At 39.5% G+C, this 22,940-nt stretch overlaps 2 protein-coding genes across 3 annotated transcripts in view; one reads left to right on the top strand and one right to left on the bottom strand.

Moving 5' to 3' along the window:
• PSMB7 (proteasome 20S subunit beta 7) overlaps positions 1-19,808 on the top strand; it is a 90,978-nt gene extending 71,170 nt beyond the window's left edge. Inside the window, exons 7-8 of the mRNA XM_001365350.5 lie at positions 16,231-16,382; positions 19,609-19,808. Coding sequence (XP_001365387.1) covers positions 16,231-16,382; positions 19,609-19,720 — 264 coding nt within the window. The 3' untranslated portion in view covers positions 19,721-19,808. The remainder of the gene's footprint in view (positions 1-16,230; positions 16,383-19,608) is intronic.
• A 1,033-nt stretch (positions 19,809-20,841) lies between these two features.
• Positions 20,842-22,940, bottom strand: part of NEK6 (NIMA related kinase 6) — a 127,336-nt gene continuing 125,237 nt past the window's right edge. For both annotated transcript variants that reach the window (XM_001371594.4, XM_007474633.3), the window contains exon 10: positions 20,842-22,426. In XM_001371594.4, the coding sequence (XP_001371631.1) occupies positions 22,316-22,426 (111 nt within the window). In that variant the 3' untranslated portion in view covers positions 20,842-22,315. The remainder of the gene's footprint in view (positions 22,427-22,940) is intronic.

Here is a 22,940-nt window from a genome sequence, read left to right as displayed (position 1 = left end):
TGTGTTTGAGAAGCTAAATGTTATGGCTAAAAGCTTAAACAAAGGCTTGACTGAAGGACTTTGTGGTACAGCCTTGTGCTATAGAGGTGACTATTACCTCTAATATAATGACAATAGATACTTGCTTTTAATGATGCGATGAAAAAATTTGGCACAGAATATAGGCCACACTCTTCTCCTAAATCTGGTGTGTATATAACCTGAGTGGACCCTGTAATTGGCATTATTTTTCAGTGTGTACCAGGTTTTTTTAAATTTCAGAGAATTTTCATTTTACAATATGAGCTATATGTGTGTGTGTGTGTTTATATATATATATGTGTGTATATATATATATATATATATATATATATATATATATATATATATATATATATATATATATATATAATCAGATTCACAAAGTATGAGACAAAGTATGAGATTTTATTGCTTGCCCTATTTGGTAGAACTTACATCTAGAGACTCTTGATAAGGGGTTTTTATCCTGAAATATATGAACTTGAATGGGAAAGAAATTTAGTATTTCCTTAAAATATTCTGAGAATTAGTCCATAAACTTCACTAGACTGTCAGAAACTCCCACAGAAAAAAGTTAAAATTCTGTGCTCTAGACTAACCCCTTTTTTGATTTTTAGCCCTAGTATCTGGGACTTAAGAGAAGAGGTGAAGTAACTTGTCTAAGGTCATAAAGGTATTAACACCTTTGTGTTTGTGCTATCCTGGGCAAATCACTTAGTCCAAATTTCCTATCCCTTACCACTCATCTGTCTTGGAACTGATACTTAGTATAGATTCCAAGGCAGAAGGAGTAGGTAGGTGATTCGGTGGGGAGAGAGCCAGACCTGGAGACCCAGGTCCTGGGTTTACATTTGTCCTTGGACACTTCCTGACTGTGACTTTGTATCATTTCTTTTTTTTTTTTTTTTTTTATTTTTTAATATATTTTATTTGGTCATTTCCAAGCATTATTCGTTAAAGACATAGATCATTTTCTTTTCCTCCCCCCCCCAACCCCCCATAGCCGACGCGTAAGTCCACTGGGCATTAGATGTTTTCTTGATTTGAACCCATTGCTTTGTTGATAGTATTTGCATTAGAGTGTTCATTTAGAGTCTATCCTCTGTCATGTCCCCTCAATCTTTGTATTCAGGCAGTTGCTTTTTCTCGGTGTTTCCACTCCCATAGTTTATCCTTTGCTTATGAATGGTGTTTTTTTCTCCTGGGTCCCTGCAAGTTGTTCAGGGACATTACACCACCACTAATGGAGAAGTCCATTACGTTCGATGATACCACAGTGTGTTTGTCTCTGTGTACAATGTTCTCCTGGTTCTGCTCCTCTCGCTCTGCATCACTTCCTGGAGGTTGTTCCAGTCTCCATGGAACTTCTCCACTTTATTATTCCTTTTAGCACAATAGTACTCCATCACCAACATATACCACAGTTTGTTCAGCCATTCCCCAATTGATGGGCATCCCCTCATTTTCCAGTTTTGGGCCACCACAAAGAGCGCAGCTATGAATATTTTTGTACAAGTCTTTGTGTCCATTATCTCTTTGGGGTACAGACCCAGCAGTGCTATGGCTGGGTCAAAGGGTAGATATTCTTTTGTCGCCCTTTGGGCATAGTTCCAAATTGCCCTCCAGAATGGTTGGATCAGTTCACAGCTCCACCAGCAATGAATTAATGTCCCTACTTTGCCACATCCCCTCCAGTGTATCATTTCTAAGGCAGAAGATAAAGGTGTTTTTTTTGGTAATTTTTAAAGACTTGAGCAGAATTTGAAACCACTCCAACTCCAGTTCCAGTGCCCATTCCTTCTTGCCTACCTCTCAGTAGTAGTACCAGAGAATTTGTAATTTTTCACTCAATATTTGTGTATCTAGAGTATTAGAGGATTCAGATATCAAATGTCATTATTTTCCAATACTGAAATGGATCAGCAATCTCATCAATTTGGTTATTCCCATTGATGCAGGTAACAAGCACTTGTGCTTATTCTATGTGAATTGTCCTTGTATTCTTCTCAGCTCACCACCGAGGGCTCACCCAATGTGCTGGATTAGGTTCCTTGGTTAGCTTTTTGCCATTGAATAGGTATCATTCTCTAATGATAACCATTTATTCTCATGAAACATTTATTGGTTATTCCACGACTGGACAATTTCATTATCTGGTCATTTTTTCTTTGATGTCATTCTTTAGACTTTACCATTGCCAACCAACTGTCTCCTCCCCCACTCCCACTCCAAAGTCCTTTGGGTGATCCTCAGTTCAGTTCTTCAGACTCTGCCTTAAAAGAGCTCTGAGGCAAAGTTAGTATTTGAGGACAACACCCTCCCCCAGCCCCCCCAAAAAAATCCAGGACAAAGGTGGAAGTGCAGGTTCCCAGTGTGCTTTAGGACATTTGCTAGGAATTCAGTGAGTGAAATGACTTTCCAAGCATAGGCAGCAGTGTAAAGAGAGGCCTGAAGGCTAGAGAATTGAGATCCTGCTCCAGAGGCAGAGAGCAGTTGTTTGATTGCAGTAAAGGGTGGTGGAGATGAGTGTAGTTCAGGTTACAGGAGGGGGCAGTGCCTTTCAGCCTCATCCAGCAGAATTTGAACTTTACTTCAAAGTAGTGGATATACTAGGGAGCTGTTTTATATTTTTGAATAGATAAATGACATGCCTAGATCTGTATAAATAAGAAACACCAATTTTGTCATTCCACTGACAAAGTCCTTTTTTCACAAGCATTCTGAGAGAGTATGCCATGCAGTGGAAGGAACACTCTGTCTGGGAGTCAGAGGATCTAGACATCTCTCAGCTCTGCTACTTAGCTATTTGTCCTTGCGATTGCTCATAATTTCTTCCCCTGACTGGGCCTAAATCTCTCCATTTGTAAAATAATGTGTTTGGACTAGATCTCTAAAGTGCCTTCCAACTCTTAAGCCTGATTTTTTCTGTAATAGAATTATTATTACTGTTGAATAGGATTTGACAGAAGAGGAAACAGACTTACATAGAGAAAGTGACCCGGTTACAACTGGGATTCGTGTCCAGGTCTTCTGGCTTCTTTCCAAGGCCAGTGTTCTTTCCTCTACACCTAGCTGCCTTTCAGAGTATTCCAGTTTTAGATAACAGGATTGCTTTCATTATTTCTTCTTACTCTGGGAACTCATATTTCTGGTCTCTCCCTTCCCATGTTGTGAACTAAAAAACGAATTCATTTCACTCTTCTCTGATGTTGGCCATTTTAGCCTTTAAGTGCTAATTTATTGGCAGAGCTCTTTGTCCCTGTCCAGGTATGTTTTATGGAGAGAAGGAATTTTTATTAGGATCGAGGTGCTTTGTTTGCTTTTCATTCTGAGCATTGCTTTCTCTGTCTTACTTTAAAACCCAGTCTTTCTTTTGTTCCTCTCCTATGATTACATTTCATCTAGCATAGCCTTTTAAATCTATACTTTTACACATTTTTTGCTTCCTTTTCCTTTCCTCCCTTTCCCCTGCTTTGTGCTTTCATTGTCCACCTGAAGCTTACTTGGGTTTCCTTCTCCCTAATCATCTAGGTACTAGTCTCCAAGAATAGGATAAAACATGGGGGCTGATTTGAACCAAGATAGTCTTTATTCCTAGTGTTTCAAGGACTCAAGAACAGACTTTAATTCTTTTGAAGCATTTGGCATACAAGGTAGTGTTTGAGATGAAATACTGAGCAAAAAGGTTTAAAAGCTAGAATTCAGGAGCTGAGGCTTCTCTCCCCACCCCACCCCAGCCCAAAGTCTCTGGTCTTTGTGTTGACAGCCATGAAATGTGGTTAGCAAAAACATATTTCTTTAGTTTGGTTTTCAGACCATTACCTATGTCATCACCTTAATACCTGTTACTAGTGTGAATTACCTCCTCTGGCAGCTTTCCTTCAGACATATGTTTTCTCTTTATTGTGAATATCGCAATGTATGTTTTCTTTTTTGCTTGGGTTTGGCTGCATCTCCATCTAGAGGTTTTCATTCTTTTTCATTTTTATGTCCAGAGCAGATACAGGATAACATTTTAAGAGGGATCTTGAAAGCTAGACTACATCCATAGGAGGAAAACCTGGATTTGAAAAGTATCAAGCTATCCCATGGTAATTAATTTCTACAACTGAGGATATTTAGCCTGAGGAAGAACAGACTTTGGGGTTTGATGGGATGGTGATTAGGGGGAGAGGTGCACAACAAGATAATTAAATTCAAATTTCTCTATCGTGGGGAGAGGGATTAGATTTGTTATTTGTAATTTCAGATATTAGAACTAGAAACATTGGGTGGGAATTACAGAGAGGAATATTTCACTTCAGAATAAAGAAGGACTTTGTTACAGCTAGAGATTTCAGAAAAAGTTATCTTCTTAAGTGGTAAATTTCTAATGACTGGCAATATTCAATTAAAGACTGACCACTTGTCAAATATTAGAGATTGAATGAAATCACTTCTGAGAACTCTAAATTATTTAAGATACCATTTTTATGTATCTTAGAATATTAGTAATAGGTTGCCTTCTGCTGGATAGATTGATGAAATCTAGGCCTTTCCCCTTAGGTCCTGTATGCTGAGGTAGTAGCTCTTGAGACCCTTTGGGTTGGAGTCAGTTGTTCACATAAATGGTTATACCCTATAAGCCAACTGTCTCTACAAGTTCTGCTGTCCGTCAGCTCAAATTCCCATATTTGATGGGACTTCTCCTGTCTGGTTACGTCATAGAATCTAGCCAAAAAAAGTCCACTGGCAGGAAAGGGAAGAGCTAGTGGAACATATAACTATGACACTCTGTCCCCAATTCCCCACTTGATAGATGCAATCAGTGCCAGATGCAGTTCAGTTATACATAACAATTCCCAGGTGTTTGCATAGGCATATTGGTTTCCTCAAACAACTCAGAAAACAAGATCTATATTCTTATGATTTTGCCACACAGTCCTGGTTTTCCAAAAGTTAGATCAACTTTTTTTTATCCTAAAATACTTGAATATGGGATATATCCCATATTTAGCTATATTGCAGAATGCAGAAAACTCATGCTTTGAGTTTTTTATTTTAAACACTTTTTTGTGCACTTAAATTTTATTCAGCAACTCATTAGCAATTCCTTTTTGTCACATTAACAGCATATAATATAATAATAATAATAAAATCTTCTCTTTCTAATACTTCAGTTATTTAGTTGTTTTTCTAATCTTGTTTAGAAATTACTTTATGCTAGTTTCTTCTTTTAGATTGCCATAGCCCTCCCTTCACTCTCAGGTGCTAGAAGACTAGCAGTATGGTAAGGTTTCCAGGGCCAGCCAGCCCACTTAACTAGCTCTCTGATCATGTGTAAGTTTCCTTAACCCTGCTGAGGCCCAAAAGATCATGTTTTTCATTGTTTTCATGTTTTCCTTGATGACATCGGTGTGGGTATTCTATCCACCTGTGTAGAATGCAACCATTCCACCCCAAGACATAATTTTCATGAGCTGCTGTAACTGAAAAAAAAAAATTGTTACTTTTTAGTGATGAGCTTTCTGCCCTTATAATATCATTCATATAGCACCTACTATGTCAGGCACTGTGCTAAAGGCTTTATTTACATCCTTGCAAAGGCCCTAGGATGTAGGTGCTGTTATTTCTATTTTATGGTTGAGGAAACCAAAGCAAGCAGAGGTTAAGTGACTGACCCAGGCTCTCATAGCTATTAAGTGTCTGTCTGAATCAGAATGAACTCAGGTCTTCCTCACTCCACATTTTAGTGCCCTCTCTACTGTGGAATTTCACTGCCTAGCAGAGTTAGTGCTAGAAGGGACCTTCAAGATCACTTTATCCAACTTATCCTCCTCCCTTCCCATTTTACAGCAGGAAATTTGGGAGGGGTGGGAGTGAGGCCTCTTAAAACCCTGGCTTAACCCCAAGCTTACACAGATAGTTCAATGTCCATGCTGGTGTTCAAAAGTAAGTCTTCTGATTCTATATCCAGGGTTTTTTCCATAAAATATGTGATAGTTTGTAGCTGGGCCCATACTCAGCTTATCCAACTTCTAAGACCCATCACAGTTTTATTTTCTGTTGGTATAACTTTGTAGAAAGTAGGATCCAGAACTTGGGTTTTGATGCCATCTCTGCATATCCTGTCCCCTCAAGTCACATAACCATAACTGTGACATTGAGGATTTGCAAAATGAAGATAATGGTTTCTGCCTTGCCTGTGTGGTTGCCAGATGAAGTAGCAATCATAAAAATAGCCCACAGGTAGGTAGTGCTTTAAGATTACAAAGTGCTTTATGTATCTTATCTGATTCTGTTAATGTCCTATGAGATAGGAACATGCGTTGTTCTCATTTTATACATGTAGAAACTGTGATTGAGAGTGGGTGAGGATTTTCTAAAGGTTACACAGTGAGCATTAGAAGAGGCATTTGAACTTAGTCTCTCAATAGCATGCCTACTGCTCTTTCCACTATACCAGGCTGCTGTATAATTGTGGTACCAGAGCCAGAAGAAACCTTAAAGGTCATCTAGTCCAGCCCTCCCTACCCCACCTCAGTTTTTACATATAAGGAAACTGAGGTACAAAGAGGTTCAACGATTTCCCTAAGGTCAAGATACTTCTCCAGGTTCTTAGAAGAGTTATAGGGAGCACTGTTCTGTTACTCTTTAGAATTGTAGAATCTGAGTATTAGGGATCTGCAGGACTTGGTAACATAGAATGTTGTTATACAACACATGGCATGTCTGGGCTAGAAGAAACTTTAGACTATGTAATGTTAAGACTATATAGGACCTCAGAATACAGAATTCAGAGTTGGAATAATCTTAGACCATCCAGTATTAGAACCAGAAACCTTAAAAGGAATCCAATTCAGTACTCCTGGCCCTTTTGTAGATGCGGAAATAAGATTCAGAAGAGTTTGTGATCTTCCTCCCCCCCATGTCACACAGAAATTTGTAGCAGAATAAGGATTAGGTTCAGGTCTTTTGACTGTAGGCCATTTCTTTACCATATACCATGCTGCCTCCTCCTTCATACCTTTGCCAGCCAGTTCTTGATGGTTTAGAGGATACGTATCATGCATGTAAATAGATATCATGGAGACAGATATGTAAATAATTCCATTTTTTTAACCTCTATTATTTTGAAATTTGTTCTCTCATGTGACTTTAGATAAAATTTCATTTTCATGTTCCCAAGGCTGTCCCTGAATAATCTGTCAAGTTCTCCATCAAGTATGTATCTAATTTTTCTCAAGACATAAGTAATATACTGGCAAGTATATATAATGGACCACTTAGACATAGAAGAACATTAATTTGGTATTGAAGTAGCCAGTGCATCCAGTAGTACAAGCTCTTAAATTTTACTTCGCTGCCATTCCAAATCTGAAAATCACTTATGTGGGAAGAGAAATTCGATTGAAGCCATATACAAGAAAAATGTGGAAAAGTTCCTTAGCTCTACTATTTTGGACCTGCACCATAGCAGATGTGGAGAGGTAATCTATCAGTTTGTGAGTGTCTACAAAATGCAACTCTCTAGATAACAGGTTTAAAGTAAAGATTTAATACAGTCTCCATCTACTATGATGTTGCCGTGACAGTTTAAAACTCATTCTCTAAATCTCAGCAGACTTTATAGCTAGCAGTGGGCCAATATAAAGTTTAATAGCATTGCAACACATAAATCATCTTTTAAAGATGCTACTAGTAGCTCCAATATTAAATGCAGACAATCGTCTGTGTTATAAATAATTTATCAAACACCATTTCAGATTAGCCTTCCATGCTGAGTTATTTATTTTAGCCTTTACTGTACTATTCCTAAGGCACTTTTTGAAAGATCCATTACTGGTCAGTTTAATGAACTTGGGGGTCTGTTTTGTCCCCTCAAGCACTCTGGTACAGCTGTGGTGACCATTACATGGCTGATCTGGACCTCTTGGTGCCTTTTACAAGTGCCGCCCATTTGTCATGTAGTGGTAAATGGAGTTGCACATTGGAGTCCAGGGACACATTGTGTGATGTAGTGATGGAGACAAACAGATAGCTCTATAAAGTGCTGCCTGTCACAGCTGACTTGTATTATAGTACATCACTCTTATTGTAATCTCATTTAAGAAGCAGTATAGACCTGGGGGACTGATATTCCCAGTTAGCTTGGTCTTTGTAGCCATAAAGCAGGAAGTATTCCTTTTATATTCTCTGAACTTTTGAGGGGAGGGTGTGCTTTTGGCTAGGATTAATTATTATAGCAACTCCTTCATAACCCTATAACGAAGATTCGTCAGCATATTTGTTATAACCTCCTTTTTTTGGCCTGTTGCAATTTTGCATCTCTTCATGCCTTGTGTCGACTTTTCTTGGAAATTATTAAAGTTTTCAGGAGAATGCTTAGCTTGTTTTACTAAAGGAAACTCATGGCTTTGGCAAAAATGATTTTTGAGGTAGCATTAACTCAACACCTATCTGCAGTATCATGCTGTTGATGCAGGGGGATATAGTGGATGGGACACTAGATTGGGGGCAGGAGGGGAAGCCAGAGGACCTGAATTCTAGCCTGCTACTTACTTGATTGTATGATAAAGGACAAGTCACTTTACTTGGCTAGACCTCGCCTTCCTCTTGTGTAAAATGAGGTGATCATACCAGATGATCTCTCATGCCCATTCAACTCAAACCATTCTGTGTTCTAGAGGATCAATCCATAGCGTCTCTTTTATATCACAACATACCAAGTTGTAATGTCCCTTCCAGCTTACAGGTCCTTTGTCCTGCACTTTAACATTCTATATTCTAAGGTCCTGTCCCTTTCCACTGTTGTGTGGCAGTGCTCTTCCCCCCCCCCCCCCTCCACTTCCAACTCCCTCCCCCCAGCCCACTTAAAAACATTTTTTTAAGGTCTTTCCTCTGCTAACATTCTATGATCCTTCTTTTGCATTTGAAGTCTAGACTTGGGGCCCTTGCACAGTCCTGTGTCACATGTCTTAGAATTATTTTTTCTTCTATCAAATTATGTGCCATTCTCTTCATAGAAAGAAGCTATCTTTGAGCAGTTGGACATGCTTTTTCTGTGTGTGTGTTTTTTTTTTCCAGTAGTGGGGATAGGCATAGGCTGATCCATCCTCACTCTGTCATCTAAGCTCCCTTGTGGCCAGCAGGAAAAAATTTGTGTGACAGCTGGCCAGAATTAGGGGTGCCTAGTCTGTGGCAGCTAAACCAACCTAAGCTTTCCAACCCATGTGGGACTTGAACCCTTGACCCTGGCCTCATTAACATTACGTTCCAACCAAAATTAGTTGTTCATAGTTAAAAATTAAAACCCTTACTGAGCCAGCCTTTCTTGCAGGTAAATATCTCTTGTGATATGGGGACCATCTGATTTTTTGAACAAGTGGAACCTGCACATTTTGCCCCAAGGGATTAATTCTGAAAGTGATGTAAATGCCTTTTTTCCATGATATTATGTATCCAACTTATCTCTTCTGTAGATCTTAGTCTGTGCTTTTGTCTTGATGATTTTGTTAAAACCTTGGTAATGCAGGCTAAAGATAATAGATATTTTATCGATTCCTAGAGAAAATAAATTTCACACATTATCAAGAACATATTAACAAATGTTTCTAGAATCCTTGGCATAAGGATGTACTCATCAAGCATTAACTAGAGAGAGGCACTGTGGTGATATATTGGAAAGAATGCTGGATGAGAAGTCAGGACATTGGGATTTGAATCCTAGCACCAACAATGATTATGTGGGATTGTGGGCATGTCTCTTTGTCTCTTGGAGCCTCAGTTTCATCATCTTTAAAATGAAGGTACAGGTTCTCCACTGCAACAAAACTGTTTGGCCTGACTATCAGCCTCAGCAAAACAGAGGTGCTGTTCCAACCTGCACCAGGGAGGCCAACTAACCAGCCGTGCATTACAATCGACAGCACGCAGCTTTCTAACGTCAACACTTTCAAGTACCTGGGCAGCACCATCGCCAATGATGGGTCCCTAGACCACGAGATTAATGCCAGGATCCAAAAGGCCAGCCAGGCACTCGGGTGGCTGCGCTCCAAAGTCCTCCAACACAGAGGTGTAAGCACTGCGACGAAGCTCAAAGTGTATAACGCAGTGGTCCTCAGCTCGCTCCTGTACGGTTGGGAGCCATGGACACTGTACTGGAAGCACATGAAACAGCTGGAGCAATTCCACCAAAGCTCCCTCCGATCAATCATGAGGATCCGATGGCAGGACCGAATCACCAATTAGGAAGTCCTCGACAGAGCCAACTCCACCAGCATCGAAGTCATGGTCCTCAAAACCCAGCTACGATGGTCTGGACACGTCATCTGCATGGACCCACAGCGAATACCAAGACAGGTATTCTATGGTGAACTGTCAGCTGGACTCCGGAAACAAGGCCGACCAAAGAAAAACTACAAGGATCAGCTAAAGTCCAACTTGAAGTGGGCTGGCATTACACCAAAGCAACTAGAACTCGCTGCCTCTGTCAGAAGCAGCTGGCGAACCCACATTAACCATGCCGCCACCACCTTTGAAGATGAGCGACGTCGACATCGACGTCTTGCCGCTGCGCGTGAACGCACACATCAGGCCACAACCGCACCTCCCGTAACAACTGGCGTCCCATGCCCCATGTGCCACAAACTGTGCGCCTCAGCCTTTGGACTCCAAAGCTACATGAGGGTACACCGTAGATGAAACTGCACAAAGACAATAGTCATTCTCGATCACTGAGAGACTACCACTGAATAGTTATATCCCCTACATCATAGAGTTTTTAATGAAGAAATCACTGTGCAAACCTTAAAGTGCTTTAGAATAACCACTACTATTAAAACAACATTTATTGAAGAATTGATAATATCCATGTTTTATACATTGATTGATATATATATATATATATATATGACTTGTTAAATAGTACTAATAAAAACAACAGTATGCAAATTATCATTGATGTCATAAGCAAGGCAGATGGTCAACAATGTGTTGAGAAACCATCCAACCATCCACGATTCTCTGCCTGGTACAGTTCTGAGTTTTCCTTCAAAAATAGTAGAATTAAAATAAAAGACATACACTGTGTCTTATCATCCATCCTTCAGTCACTGGCATAATTAGGCTGTGACTATAGGTGACCTATTACATGATTTTCTGTGTCTAGAGCATTTTGAGATTGTCTTTGGACTAGTCATTTTAAGAGAGTAGTGGGTAGGAGTAGAAATGGTTCCTCTTCCTTAGGGCTTGACTTCAGGGACATGTGGAGCATCTGATTGAACCATAAGCAGTTCTGGGAGTTTTGTGTCAACATTAAGACTGTTGGCAGTAGAATTAGAATAATTTATGCACCTAGAACTGCTTTGTGGTTAAAAAAGTGTTTTCACATGTTTTATAATTTGAATCATCAAATGTTAGCTACGTAGAACCTAAGAGATCATCTGATATGGGCTAGCCCCCTTCATTTTACAGCTGCTAGGAGTAAAAAGTGACTTGTTCAAGTTCACAAAGTTAATTACATTGGGGCACTTCATCTGGACTCAGTTAAACAGGTTGTCAGCAACTTCTTTAGCCCTAGGGCAGATAGGTCTCTGCTATTAGTCATTGTGGTTGTTGAGGCTACAAGTACTTACCTGGTTCTCCAGACTGAATACTTAAATTCTGCATTTTAACCTTTAGTTTAACTTATTTTAACCCAAATTCTTTCAATCATTTTTAAAATAAATAACTTTGTCCTTCTACCATCCTCAAATAGAGGTTATTTCTTATAGTTCTTTATTTTTTCAAGTGGCTGTCTTTCTGGTTTCTTCCCTATAATAGTCATGACCCAATTTGGCCCCTTCAAGGTACCTGCTTTTACCATCACCTTCCAATTGCCTCTCAGAAAAACCCTGTCATCTCCACTGAGAGTGTGGGTAAATACAGGATTGGCATTACTGCTGGTTTTAGTGCCCTTTACCACTGAGGTAGGATCATAAGGTCATAGAATCAGATTGTTAATGCTGGAAGCAAATACAGAATGCTTGAATTGGAGGAAACCTTGAACCTAGAATTTTAGAGTGAGAAAGGACCACAATAAAAAGGGAAAAACGTAACTGACATACATAAAGCTATATATGTAAGTATAGGTGAGTATATATCTATACGTATCTTTAAAATTAATATATACATTTACATATATTATCTCTGACCCAGGGTATTACAATTATTATCATCATGTTTATAGATGAAACAAAGGCTTAGAGAGGTTACTTGACTTCTCTACAGTTTTTGTTGATTAACTGTTTCTGACTCTGTGATCCCATGGGCCATAGTTACCTGTGGGGTTTTCTTAGCAAGAATACTAGAGTTGGTTTGCCATTTCCTTCTCCAGTGGATTCTTTTTTTCAGCCAAGAAGAGATTATGGGACTTACCAAGGGTCACACAACTAGGAAATGACTGAGGTAAAATTCAAACTTGGGTCTTATAGTTTGGAAATGCTGCAGATTTTGACCCCACATTGCATTCTACTCTTCATACCTGAATTAGATGTAACCAGCGTTCTTGTTTGCTGTGATGGGGTGTTAAGAATTTGATACCATTTTGCGTAGTACAAATTGTGGGATCTACTGATATTTGTAAATGTGATAAAGATTTCTGAGCTTGAGATAGGCTTGTGTTATCACAAAGTTTGCTGGTCTCAGGCCACCCAGGTACTAAATTTAGTGCATCTCTCACTGAGTCTGTAGAGGGAGCTAATGCAACTGGAATAAGTTGTCATTCTCTGGTGTAGCCAATATAGAAAGTAATGGGGTACAGTTCTTCTTAAAAACATTTGTGTCTGCATATTAGTCCTGACTAACTTCTAATAACTTCTTCTGATAGGACTAGAATTTGGATCTAGGAATTTTCTGCTTTCCTCAAATGTTAGCATGAAATAGTGGTGAACCTTTTAGAGACTGAGTGCCCAAACTGCAGTATTCATGCCACATTGAGCTGCCTCCTCCCTTTTCCCCCCACTTTACCCCAGACGGAGGAGGGAAGAAATGTTCCCATTAGGCCAGTGGGGCAGAGGGACCGGTGATGTGAGAAATGTCCTCAGGTGTGCATGGAGAGAGGAGGAGAGCAACTCCCTTCAGCATGCATGCCATAGGTTCACCAACATGGGTATAGAGCTAGAAGAGACTTCAGAACATAGGATGGGGGAATTAGAAGTACTCTTAAAACATAGAAGGTGAAACCTGGAACAGAAAGTGTTAGAACTGGAAGGATCAGTCTTTTCCTGGTCAGACCAAGTTTCCTTGTTTGGAGGGGTGTCATACTCAAAATCAGAGTTGTGGTCAAGGTCAATGTCAGCTTTATGAGGGAGGATATCCCCAGAACTGGGTTTCCTAGTTCCTTGCCCAGATTCTGAACTAGCATAACTTGGCAGACCTATCAGATAGATCCATGCTTGCCCATACTTCTTCCTTTTGGTTCCTTTCACGGTATTTTATCACTGCCTTCCTAGATAACCATTCTTGATATTCTACATCTTTGAGATGACGTGAACTCTCTCATTCTTCATCCCTACATTTTGTGATGTTGAGGAGAGGGGCTGGGCCTATGACTTCATTAGTATTCATTAGTATAAGGAGCTCATGGATCAGTGCAACTGTTTGGTACCTGTTTGGCAATTAACTACTAGGTTAGTGTGTTAAGTGACTTGCCTAGGGTCATGACAGAGGTAGGGCATGAACCCAGGTCTTTTTGGTTTTGAGGCTAGCTGTTTATCCATTACATTACATTTTCAGTTGTATATCATCATATACTGTGTAATGACATATTTTATGACATTAGAAAATTATAACTGTAGAATCGAAAGAGACTTGGCAGCAGTTGCTGAATTTCAAAACAAATTTAAACTACACATGGTGATACAAAGGTACTATTCCCACTTTCCCATTTTATTGGTTCCTTCTTTACCTCCCCTTGTTATGCCTCCTCTCCCACCCCTACCTCCCATGCCTTCCCAAAGGTAGACTTATTTGGGAGATGGTACTCTATCTAAAGAAAAATCTTTAATTTTGAACATTGAAAAACTGATAGCATTATCTCATTAAAACTTTTAGCAACACAAATTTTTTTAATGGTACAGCAGAAAAAAAAATGGACTTGCAGTCATAGCATCAGAGATTTAAGATTAAAAGTACCTTTAGAGATTTTATAACCCCACGACTTCTTTTAGAAGGGGAAGTAAGCCTGAAGGTGACTTGCCTAAGCTCACACACATAACAGTTAAAATTAGTTTCTCTCTGCCAGAAGTATTATATTTTTTGAGGTTTATTAAAGATTAAGAATTTGAGAAAGTACAAGTAAGAAAGCTTGTGGCTAGGAGGGCTGAGAAGCCCATTCAATTTCACTTACATCATGAGAGACTTGTCTGCTTGGAGGCAGAAGTAGGAAGAGGCCAGAGCCGTAGGTGGAGACTCTTTAAATAATGATTTGTTCTCTGCCCAGGTGAGAATTCAGGTGAGGTTACAAAGCATTCTGGGAACCAGAGCAAGGATTTCTGGGGATTGAAGTCCTAGGTTCATATCTCCATTTTTACACACAGCAGAATTAGGATCTGAGCCATCTAATCCTCTCATTCCGAAATCCAATGTACTGTTTACTTCACTGTACAACTAGAGTCAGAAAAGATGTGAGATTATGGCCCAGCTCAGTCACTTACTAGTTGTTTCATCCAAGGTAAATCAGATTTCTTTTTAGACTTTCAAAAAACCTACCTGAACTATGTATTCCCTCTGTGATATCTCTTGACAGCTTCTGCCTGAACACCCTAGTGATACAAAACTCATTTAAATATGGCCCATTTCATTGGGCTCCAATTGTTGGGACATATTCCCCTTTTCTGCCCAGAGTGTCTTGTTCTCTTCTCTGAGGCCAAGCCATGACAGACCCCAGCTACTGGAAGACAGTGATTATGCTCTTTTCCCCTAAAATTTAGTTAATTAATTAAGGATATTTTCCCATGGTTACATGATTCATGTTCTTTCCCACCCCCCTCCCATAGCCAATGAGTAATTGATTATGCTCTTTTAAAGTCTTTTCTCTATGCTGAAAATGCTCTTTTGCTATTTCTCATGTGATATGGTTTGAAATCAGCCTACTGTCCTCCAGAAACAGAATTATAGAACCAAGCACTGCAAGAGACCTTAAAAGTTATCTAGCTCACTCCCACCTCACTTCATTAACTGAGGCTCAGAGAAGTTAAGGGTCTTGCATCTAGGTAAGCATCTAATCTGGCAAAGAGTCCTCTGGCTCCAAATACAGTGTTCTTTCTGCCACCCCATGGGACCTTTCTGTGTATTCCAACTTTTCTGTCGCCGTTCTAATTTGGGGCACCAGAATTTTGTCTTTTAAAAAAGAATCACAAGAAAAGGAAGAATACTTAGCCTAAAAAAAAAAACCCTCAACAATCAAGCACTTTTCTGAGAGATTTGGGGGTATTTTTTGGATGTGGAAAGCCTTTCTAGTTTCTTTCCAAGGGCCTATTTATAATCCAACGTAAATTCATTTCAGCAAACATTAATTATCTGTTGTGTGCACATCACAGTTGCTAGGCACTGGAGAAAGTAAAGTTAAAATTAAATTAAATATATAATCCTTGTCCTCATGAAATTTACAGCTAAATTGGGAGATGAGTTATGTACGGAGATAACTGATGCATAATATTACATTAGGTATAAAGCAAAATACTCTGAGGGGAGACTGCTTCATGATACACGTGTCTTTTAAGTTGAGCTTTGAAAGATGTGTAGATATTTAGCCAAAAAGGGTGATGGAAAAAAAGAATATTCTTGGCATAGGAAAGACAGAGAGGCAAGAAAGCCAAGTGTAATTGTGGTATAAGTAATCCAGTTTGATTGGAACATAAAAAGTAGAAAAGAATTTTATTAAATAGAATTGGAATATAAGGTAGCACCAAATTTTTGTGAGCCTTGAATGACAGGTTTGTATTTATTCAGTAAACAAATGATAGGGAGACAGTAAAAATTTGCACGACTGGTTATGTCATCAATTTCTGCTATAAAAGGAGCACATCTATTGATTCTTGCTGTTGGGTTTGCCTTTTGATTTTCCATTAGGTTTATTAATCATAGGACAAGTTCATATTACTGTTTTTATTCTATTTTTATTAACCTACAAGACTATAAATTGCTGCATTCAATGATGAAAAATATTTTTTCTTTTTTTTTTTCCAGGAAGAAGAAGCCAAGAAGCTAGTAAGTGAGGCCATCTCAGCTGGGATCTTCAATGATTTGGGATCTGGGAGCAATATCGATCTGTGCGTCATCAGCAAGACCAAGTTGGACTTCCTCCGCCCATTTGATGTTCCCAACAAGAAGGGGATCAGGTGAGCAAATCTGATCTTGCTTGTTTAAGCACAGAATAGAGCTAGAAGAGATGTGAGGGCATTGAATGCCAAAATATATAATGTTGGAGCTGAAAAGATTTTAACAGTTTGAATGTTAGAGCATAGAATATTAGGTTCTAGAATGATCTCACCTCATCTCATCCAGATCCCCCATTTTAGAGTTAAGTAAATAGGCCCAGAGAAGGGAAGTGGCTTGTTTATCAATACACAGTTAATGAGGGAACTGGGATTTACGCCTAGCCACACCTTGACTCTGAAGCATAAGGCTCTATTTGTTAAAGCTAGACTGGTTTATGGTTTTTCTCATTTTTCTTTCATCTGGGCCACTACTGTGCCTCTTCTGCACAAGTTATGAGTTTTCTTTATGTAGATCACATGTGAGGAAAATGGAATTTTTAATGGATTAGGAAAACTAATATACTCAATCCCTGTCTTTTTGAGAATTATTTGCCTTATAAAGTGCTCCTTCAAATTGTACATGAGTTTCTCCTTCATTTAAGTTGTGATTTATATGATCTCTCAAATTTTCCCCCATTAAAATATGATCTTTTAGAGGGCAGGGGCCATATTTTTGCCTCACTTTGTATCCAGTGCTTGGGATAGTGCCAGATACATATTAAATGCTTAATAAATGTTTGTTGACTTGACTTTCCATAACCACAGTGTCAGAAGTGACACAATTCAGTGAACTCTAGGAGACCCAGTTTCTATTACTGACTATGAATCACTAATTGACATTTTAACTTAACCCAAGTAACTTGACTTCACAGGGCCTTAATTTTACTTTCTTTAAATGGAAAGGCTAGACCATGATTTCTCTAAGGGTTCTTAACAGTATTAATATTCTGTATTTTATACTCAAATAGTCCATGTCCTACATCTTTTCTAGCTTTTCGTGGCCTTTGGAATCTGTCTTATGACTAAACATTGAAGAGGGTCCTTACAAGCTTCTGAGAGAGATGATCTTTCTGGATGTTGAGTTTCTATGAACCCAGTGGGTGGGTGGGTGGAGGAGCCCTACCCACCAACTCAACCAGTGGTGGTTGAGATAGAAATGGTATAGTTTATACTTAGTTGTAGCATTAATAAAGGCAGCAAGTACTTCATGCTTTCCTCTAAGAGCTAACAGCTGTCCTGTATGTTTTGATGCACTTTCTGACCATGAACAAGTTTTGTGGTGTGACCCCTCCCACCCACCCCCCAAAACCAAGGATAATTTGTATGAAAACAAATTTAGAAATAGCAGGCCACTCAGTCAAGAAAAAGATTCTTGGCCTCATTTGGTCACTAAATCACTGTGTGACTTTGGGCAAGCTGCTTCATCTCTCTGGTCATAATGAAAAATTGAACTAGATGATCTCTAAGGCCTTTGAGCTTTAATGTTTTCGTAGTCCCATAAATTATCAGAACTAGAAGTGGAAGAACATGAAATGTTGGAGCTAAAAGCTGAGGGCAACTAGATGGCTCAGTAGAGGAGATCCTGAGTTCAGATCTGTCCTCTAGATACTTCCTGGCTATTTGGTCCTGGAAAAGTCACTTACTCCCCTAGCCTCGTCCTCTTCTGACTTAAAACCAATACACCATATTGATTCTAACCCAAAAGATAAAGGAAAAAGGGGGGAAAAAGAATGTGAAAGGAGGGGAGGGAAGAATGATGAATGAATTGATGGATGGATAGAAGGATCGATCTAAGGATCTAAGCCAACCCTCTCATTTTACCATTGAGACAGGAGGTCCAGAGAAAGAAAACATTCCTCCAGAGTTACTCGGCTTGTTGTGGCAGAGCTAGCCTTGATTCCAATCTCATTGCTTGTACATTAGCTCAGAGTCAGAGGTAGGGCAGTTAGTCTTATCCAGAAGAGCTTAGAGAATGGAAAGCAGAATACATATGCCAAGGATGCCATCTCTAGCAGGTGTGACTTGAGTCAGCAACAGGGGTGGAAATGTATTGATCCTTACTTTCTAGGGCCTTGTCAGAAGTCTGGGCTGGACCCTTGCCTATAATTTAGACATTTTGAAGGCATATGGCGGCTGAGTGGGTCCAAATGAAACATTTGTCTTTTCTTCCCCATGAGTTATGATACTGATCTAAGAAATGCTTATTGGTTAATCTGAATCTGAATTCCCTCAGCTGTTGAGTTTTGAAATAGTGGTTTTTAAATGGTCTGATATTCATTTACACAAAGTTAAAAACTACCTTATATGTTGCTGAAAATAAGGAATTTGCAATTGGTGTTTTTTAAATAGATTTTTATTGCTGTTTTGTTTTTATATTTCCTAGACTTCTTCCCTATACAGATATCCCCTAAGAAGTAATTGTAGTTTACATGATTACCCTCAGGTTTTATACAAGTTAGCTTTTAGCCAAAAGGGCAGATATGATTAAGTTGTAGTGTTTATGCTTTAGAAAAAGCTTCCTTTGCTGTTTGCATTCTTTCTAAACTGTGGTTTTAGGAGAGAGATTGTATGTTTTAGTCTCTGTAGAGACCTAGCAGTAGATGACTAAACAGAATCTCTGCCTCCTTCCAGTACAAGTCCTCCTTTAGAAGGAGGGAAGATATTTGAGGTGCGCATGGCCTGTTCCAGCCAACAGCTTTCTGTGAACCCAAATGAGGCTTGATATTTATGGAAATGAACCTCCCAATTGGGGACAGATGGGAGGAGCAGTTGGGTTTGCATTGGCATTTGACAGTGTCTTAATTCCCAGCCCCAGTGTGAGGATTAACTGTACAAATATGTACCTTACCGCCTGCTCAGTGCTCCTCAGATGTCTGTTTCCCAAGTCAGAATAGTTAGGTCCAATGCTTCTAGCAGTGCAGAACTCAGTTTGGTGCTGGGCAGCCCATTCCATTCTTGGACCAGCAAGGTTCATCTGCTGGTTCTAGGCACCTCTCCCTTCCCTCCCAAGTGCCATAGATGAGTTTATACTATGTCAGCCTAAAGAGTGTATTGGAGGTGCAAGAAGTTAAGGCAGCAGGATGGGAAGATGACTGTAGGCTGGGGGTTTAACTATTTTACTGCATAGCATCTTGGAGAAAAATCCCTGCATTTCTCTGGCCCAATTTCCAGTTCTGTTCTAAGGTCTTTTGTAACTCTAACATTCTCTTTTCTGGCATTCTATGTTCAGATGTCCTTTTCCGCTCTTATATTAAAAAACTGGGTTCAATATAGCCTAACCTCTGTTGCTTTCTTTTCTCCACCATAGGTTTGGCAGGTATAAATGTGAGAAAGGGACAACTGCTGTTCTTACTGAGAAAGTGACTTCTCTGGAAATCGAAGTGCTGGATGAAACAGTACAGACAATGGACACTTCCTAAAAGCTCTGGCTCATCTACTCTATTGAATGAGTTCACCTTGTGTAAGATGAACTCGTCATTAATAAACAAATGGTAATTACACAGCTGAGACAGATGTGTTATTTTATGGTCTTTTTTCTTATGTTATCTCAATTGTCTTATAGGATGTTGAATATTCTGAAACTGTAAGAATAGCTTCTATTTCTATGGTGGTTTAATGTTTAAAGTTTTTCCTTGTTAGGTAGATAGCGTAAATATTAGCTTCATTTTATAGATGAAGCAGCTGAGACTGATCAGTATCCAACTTCTTTAAAGCTCAAAGTCAGATCTCATGTCTAGTTACTATATTATGCCACAGCTATCTGGCTCAAACTACAAAGTAAGGTTTATAGGGCTTTAAAATACTTCTCAGAAATAAGATCTTGTGTTTATATTTCATAGCAAGGGGATATTGATCCCACTGCCCTTTTTTAAAATCCATATCTTCTTAGTATCAGTTCTAAGGCACAAGAGTGGCAAAGGCTAGGCAATTGGGGATAAGTGACTTGTCAAAGGTTACATAGCTAGAAAGTGTCTAAGGCCATATTTGAACCCTGGTCCTTCTGAGTCCAGGCTTGGCTTTCAATCCATGGTGTCTGCCTAATTGTGTCTTTTCTTCCTCTTTCTCTTTTGATAGGCAGCCAAGATAGGTGAGCACAAACCCTTGTGGTCAAGCTATTTATTTACCTACTTTTCATCAGGAGTATTTAGAAAACATCCACTGAGGCTGCCTTGGGTTTGGAATACCCAACCATAAAGCACTGTGCTTACTATTTGTCATTCTTCAAGGTGATTTCTACTGTTAGTAACCAAATGGAGACCTTTGCAAGTACCCAAGCTTGAGATAATACTTTGAAGTTATTGGGCTCTGCCGTTTATTTAGCCATGTGTCCATTTGTCCAATAGATTGCTCTCTTGCTTCCTAATCTGTACAATAGAAGAATTGGCTTAGGATCTTCTAGCTCACCTTAAGCTCCAATATGTGGCCCTCTGGGACACAATTTCTTCTTCCCTCCGACACTGAGGATTTAGATTACATGACTTCATAGAGGTAGTTCTGTTCTCACACAGTACCCACACACATACACACACACACATCAGTGTACCCTTCTTGCCCCAGTTTTATTTCAGTAATGGAGAACAAATATTAAGAATAAAGCAGATACTGCATTTGAAGAAAATCTCAAAACTCTACATTGTGGCCACAGAAATCATTTCACACATTGGGGTAGGTTTGAGGAGATACAACAGCCGGCATAGAGTCCTGTAGAGTGCCTCCCCAAAGCTCCACTTCAGGCGAGCAGGCAGGAGGGAAGCACGTTAGACAAGAATCCCACTAGCCAGGGGGTCCTTTGCATTCTGATCCGCTGGAACATCAGAAACTCCCAGGAATGACAGTTTTTGTCTATGTTCAAAAACCTTCCATCCACATCCTTCAAAAGTTAAGTTTACCATGAGTTCACATTTAGAAGTTCATTTTCACAGTTAATTAGACCTGGACTAATCCCGTTGGGGGAAACAAGATAAGTAGAACATTTCTGTACATAACTGAATCGGGCATTTCTCTTAAGCGATGCCATCCATAGATAGTCTTGGTTGGTATTTGTTTATGAGTAAAAACAGCACAAATGTTTGAACTTGTTATGGCTGACAGTGGTGGAACAAAAATATTGAGAGGAAACCTTGGCTATACTTAAGCAGATGACTTGGAGGGAAATACAAATGATGTTATCAAAATTTTGCTTCTTGAACCGAACCTTGAAGAAGTTTCCTGGGCTGGGGGCCAGGAAATGTGGGGTTTAGTCCTGGCTTGATCACTTTTTTCAGTGTGACCCTGAGGAAGTCATTTCCCCTCTATGGGCCTCAGTTTCCTTCTCTGTAAAATGAATAGTTGGATTAGATAATCCTTTAGGTCCCTTCCAGCTCTAACATGCTATAATTCTAACTCTTCTCTACTTCTTATTTATAGCAAGTTATAAACAGATAAAATATTAGCACAATCTCTACTTTTTCCATTAAACCACCAAACCAAAACCAATACTCTTACTCCCCATGTTTTCACTTGGCAACAGAGAACACCAAACACAGGATCTGGTCATCTAGAAAGGATATGAAGGACTTAATTAAATGTACTAGTAACCATTTGCAAAAGAGGGTTATTAGCAGTTATACAAATTACCAGTTTGTGGCAAATCTTATATTTCTATAAACACTGACGGACAATTCATTGAAGGAATTCTTTTTTTGGCATTTCACATTACCTCTGAGATACAAAGAGTGCTTCACTGGAAATTTCCCTGAGACACCCTTGTTAATCAAACTAGCCTATATTATGCACAACTGTTTAAAAGAAAGGACCCTCTGAAGAGGAATGATAACCATCATGAGCTTCTCCCACCCCCTCCCCCCAGGCTGCCCTGCCTCTTCACTTTAAAGCCAGGACCAAAACCCTGCAGAACTCTCTGGGCCGCTTTTCTCAACTGTTCCACTCATGGGCCACCAGTCAGCTTCTTTGGAGAAAGGAAATTCAAGTAAGATTAAGCGACGATGGCTTTGTCGTGTGCATCCCTTCTGGATTCAAGTGCTGGCGTTCCAGATGTGCATCTGTTTGGCTAGCTGGTGCACATAGCCGATGTCAGGTCTCTGGTCAGGGTCTGGATATATGCACATACTGACCAGTTCCCGCAGCTGAAAGAAAAGAAAGATGACTATGTCCATTATTGTGTCAGGAAGGTTCCTTTGAAGTGAACAGAGGGGAAACTGACATTCCAGAGGTCTGAGCAGAGACTTTCACTCTGTTGCTATCCATTCAGCTGGGCCATCTAGCTACTTCACTGGGCTAAGATGTAACTACAATGAAATCCAGCCAACTTGAAGTATGAAAGAGAAGCAAAGCACCCATAAAATGCTAGAGGTATCCACACCTCTAATATAAAGGGAGGCAAGATAAATTCTAAGGGCTATTGCACCCATTTTCATAGAGAAGAAAAGCCAAATACACATTTGGGTGTATATGTGTGTGTGTGTGTGTGTGTGTGTGTGTATTTCCATACTTGATATTTTAAACTTTATTCATGACTTTTCTCAGTGCAGAGCACTCTACCCATCAATCCAGACCACCACTGAAAAAGGCTCCATGGTTAGGTTCATCACCAGAAGGAAGTTTCTCATGGACTTCTAGTTAGGCTGGTTTCCAGAGGGC

This window comes from Monodelphis domestica, chromosome 1 (genome assembly GCF_027887165.1).
Source record: "Monodelphis domestica isolate mMonDom1 chromosome 1, mMonDom1.pri, whole genome shotgun sequence".
Lineage (NCBI taxonomy): Eukaryota > Metazoa > Chordata > Mammalia > Didelphimorphia > Didelphidae > Monodelphis > Monodelphis domestica.
The sequence above is the reverse complement of the archived record's forward strand: the minus strand, read 5'-3'. Positions and strand labels throughout refer to the sequence as shown.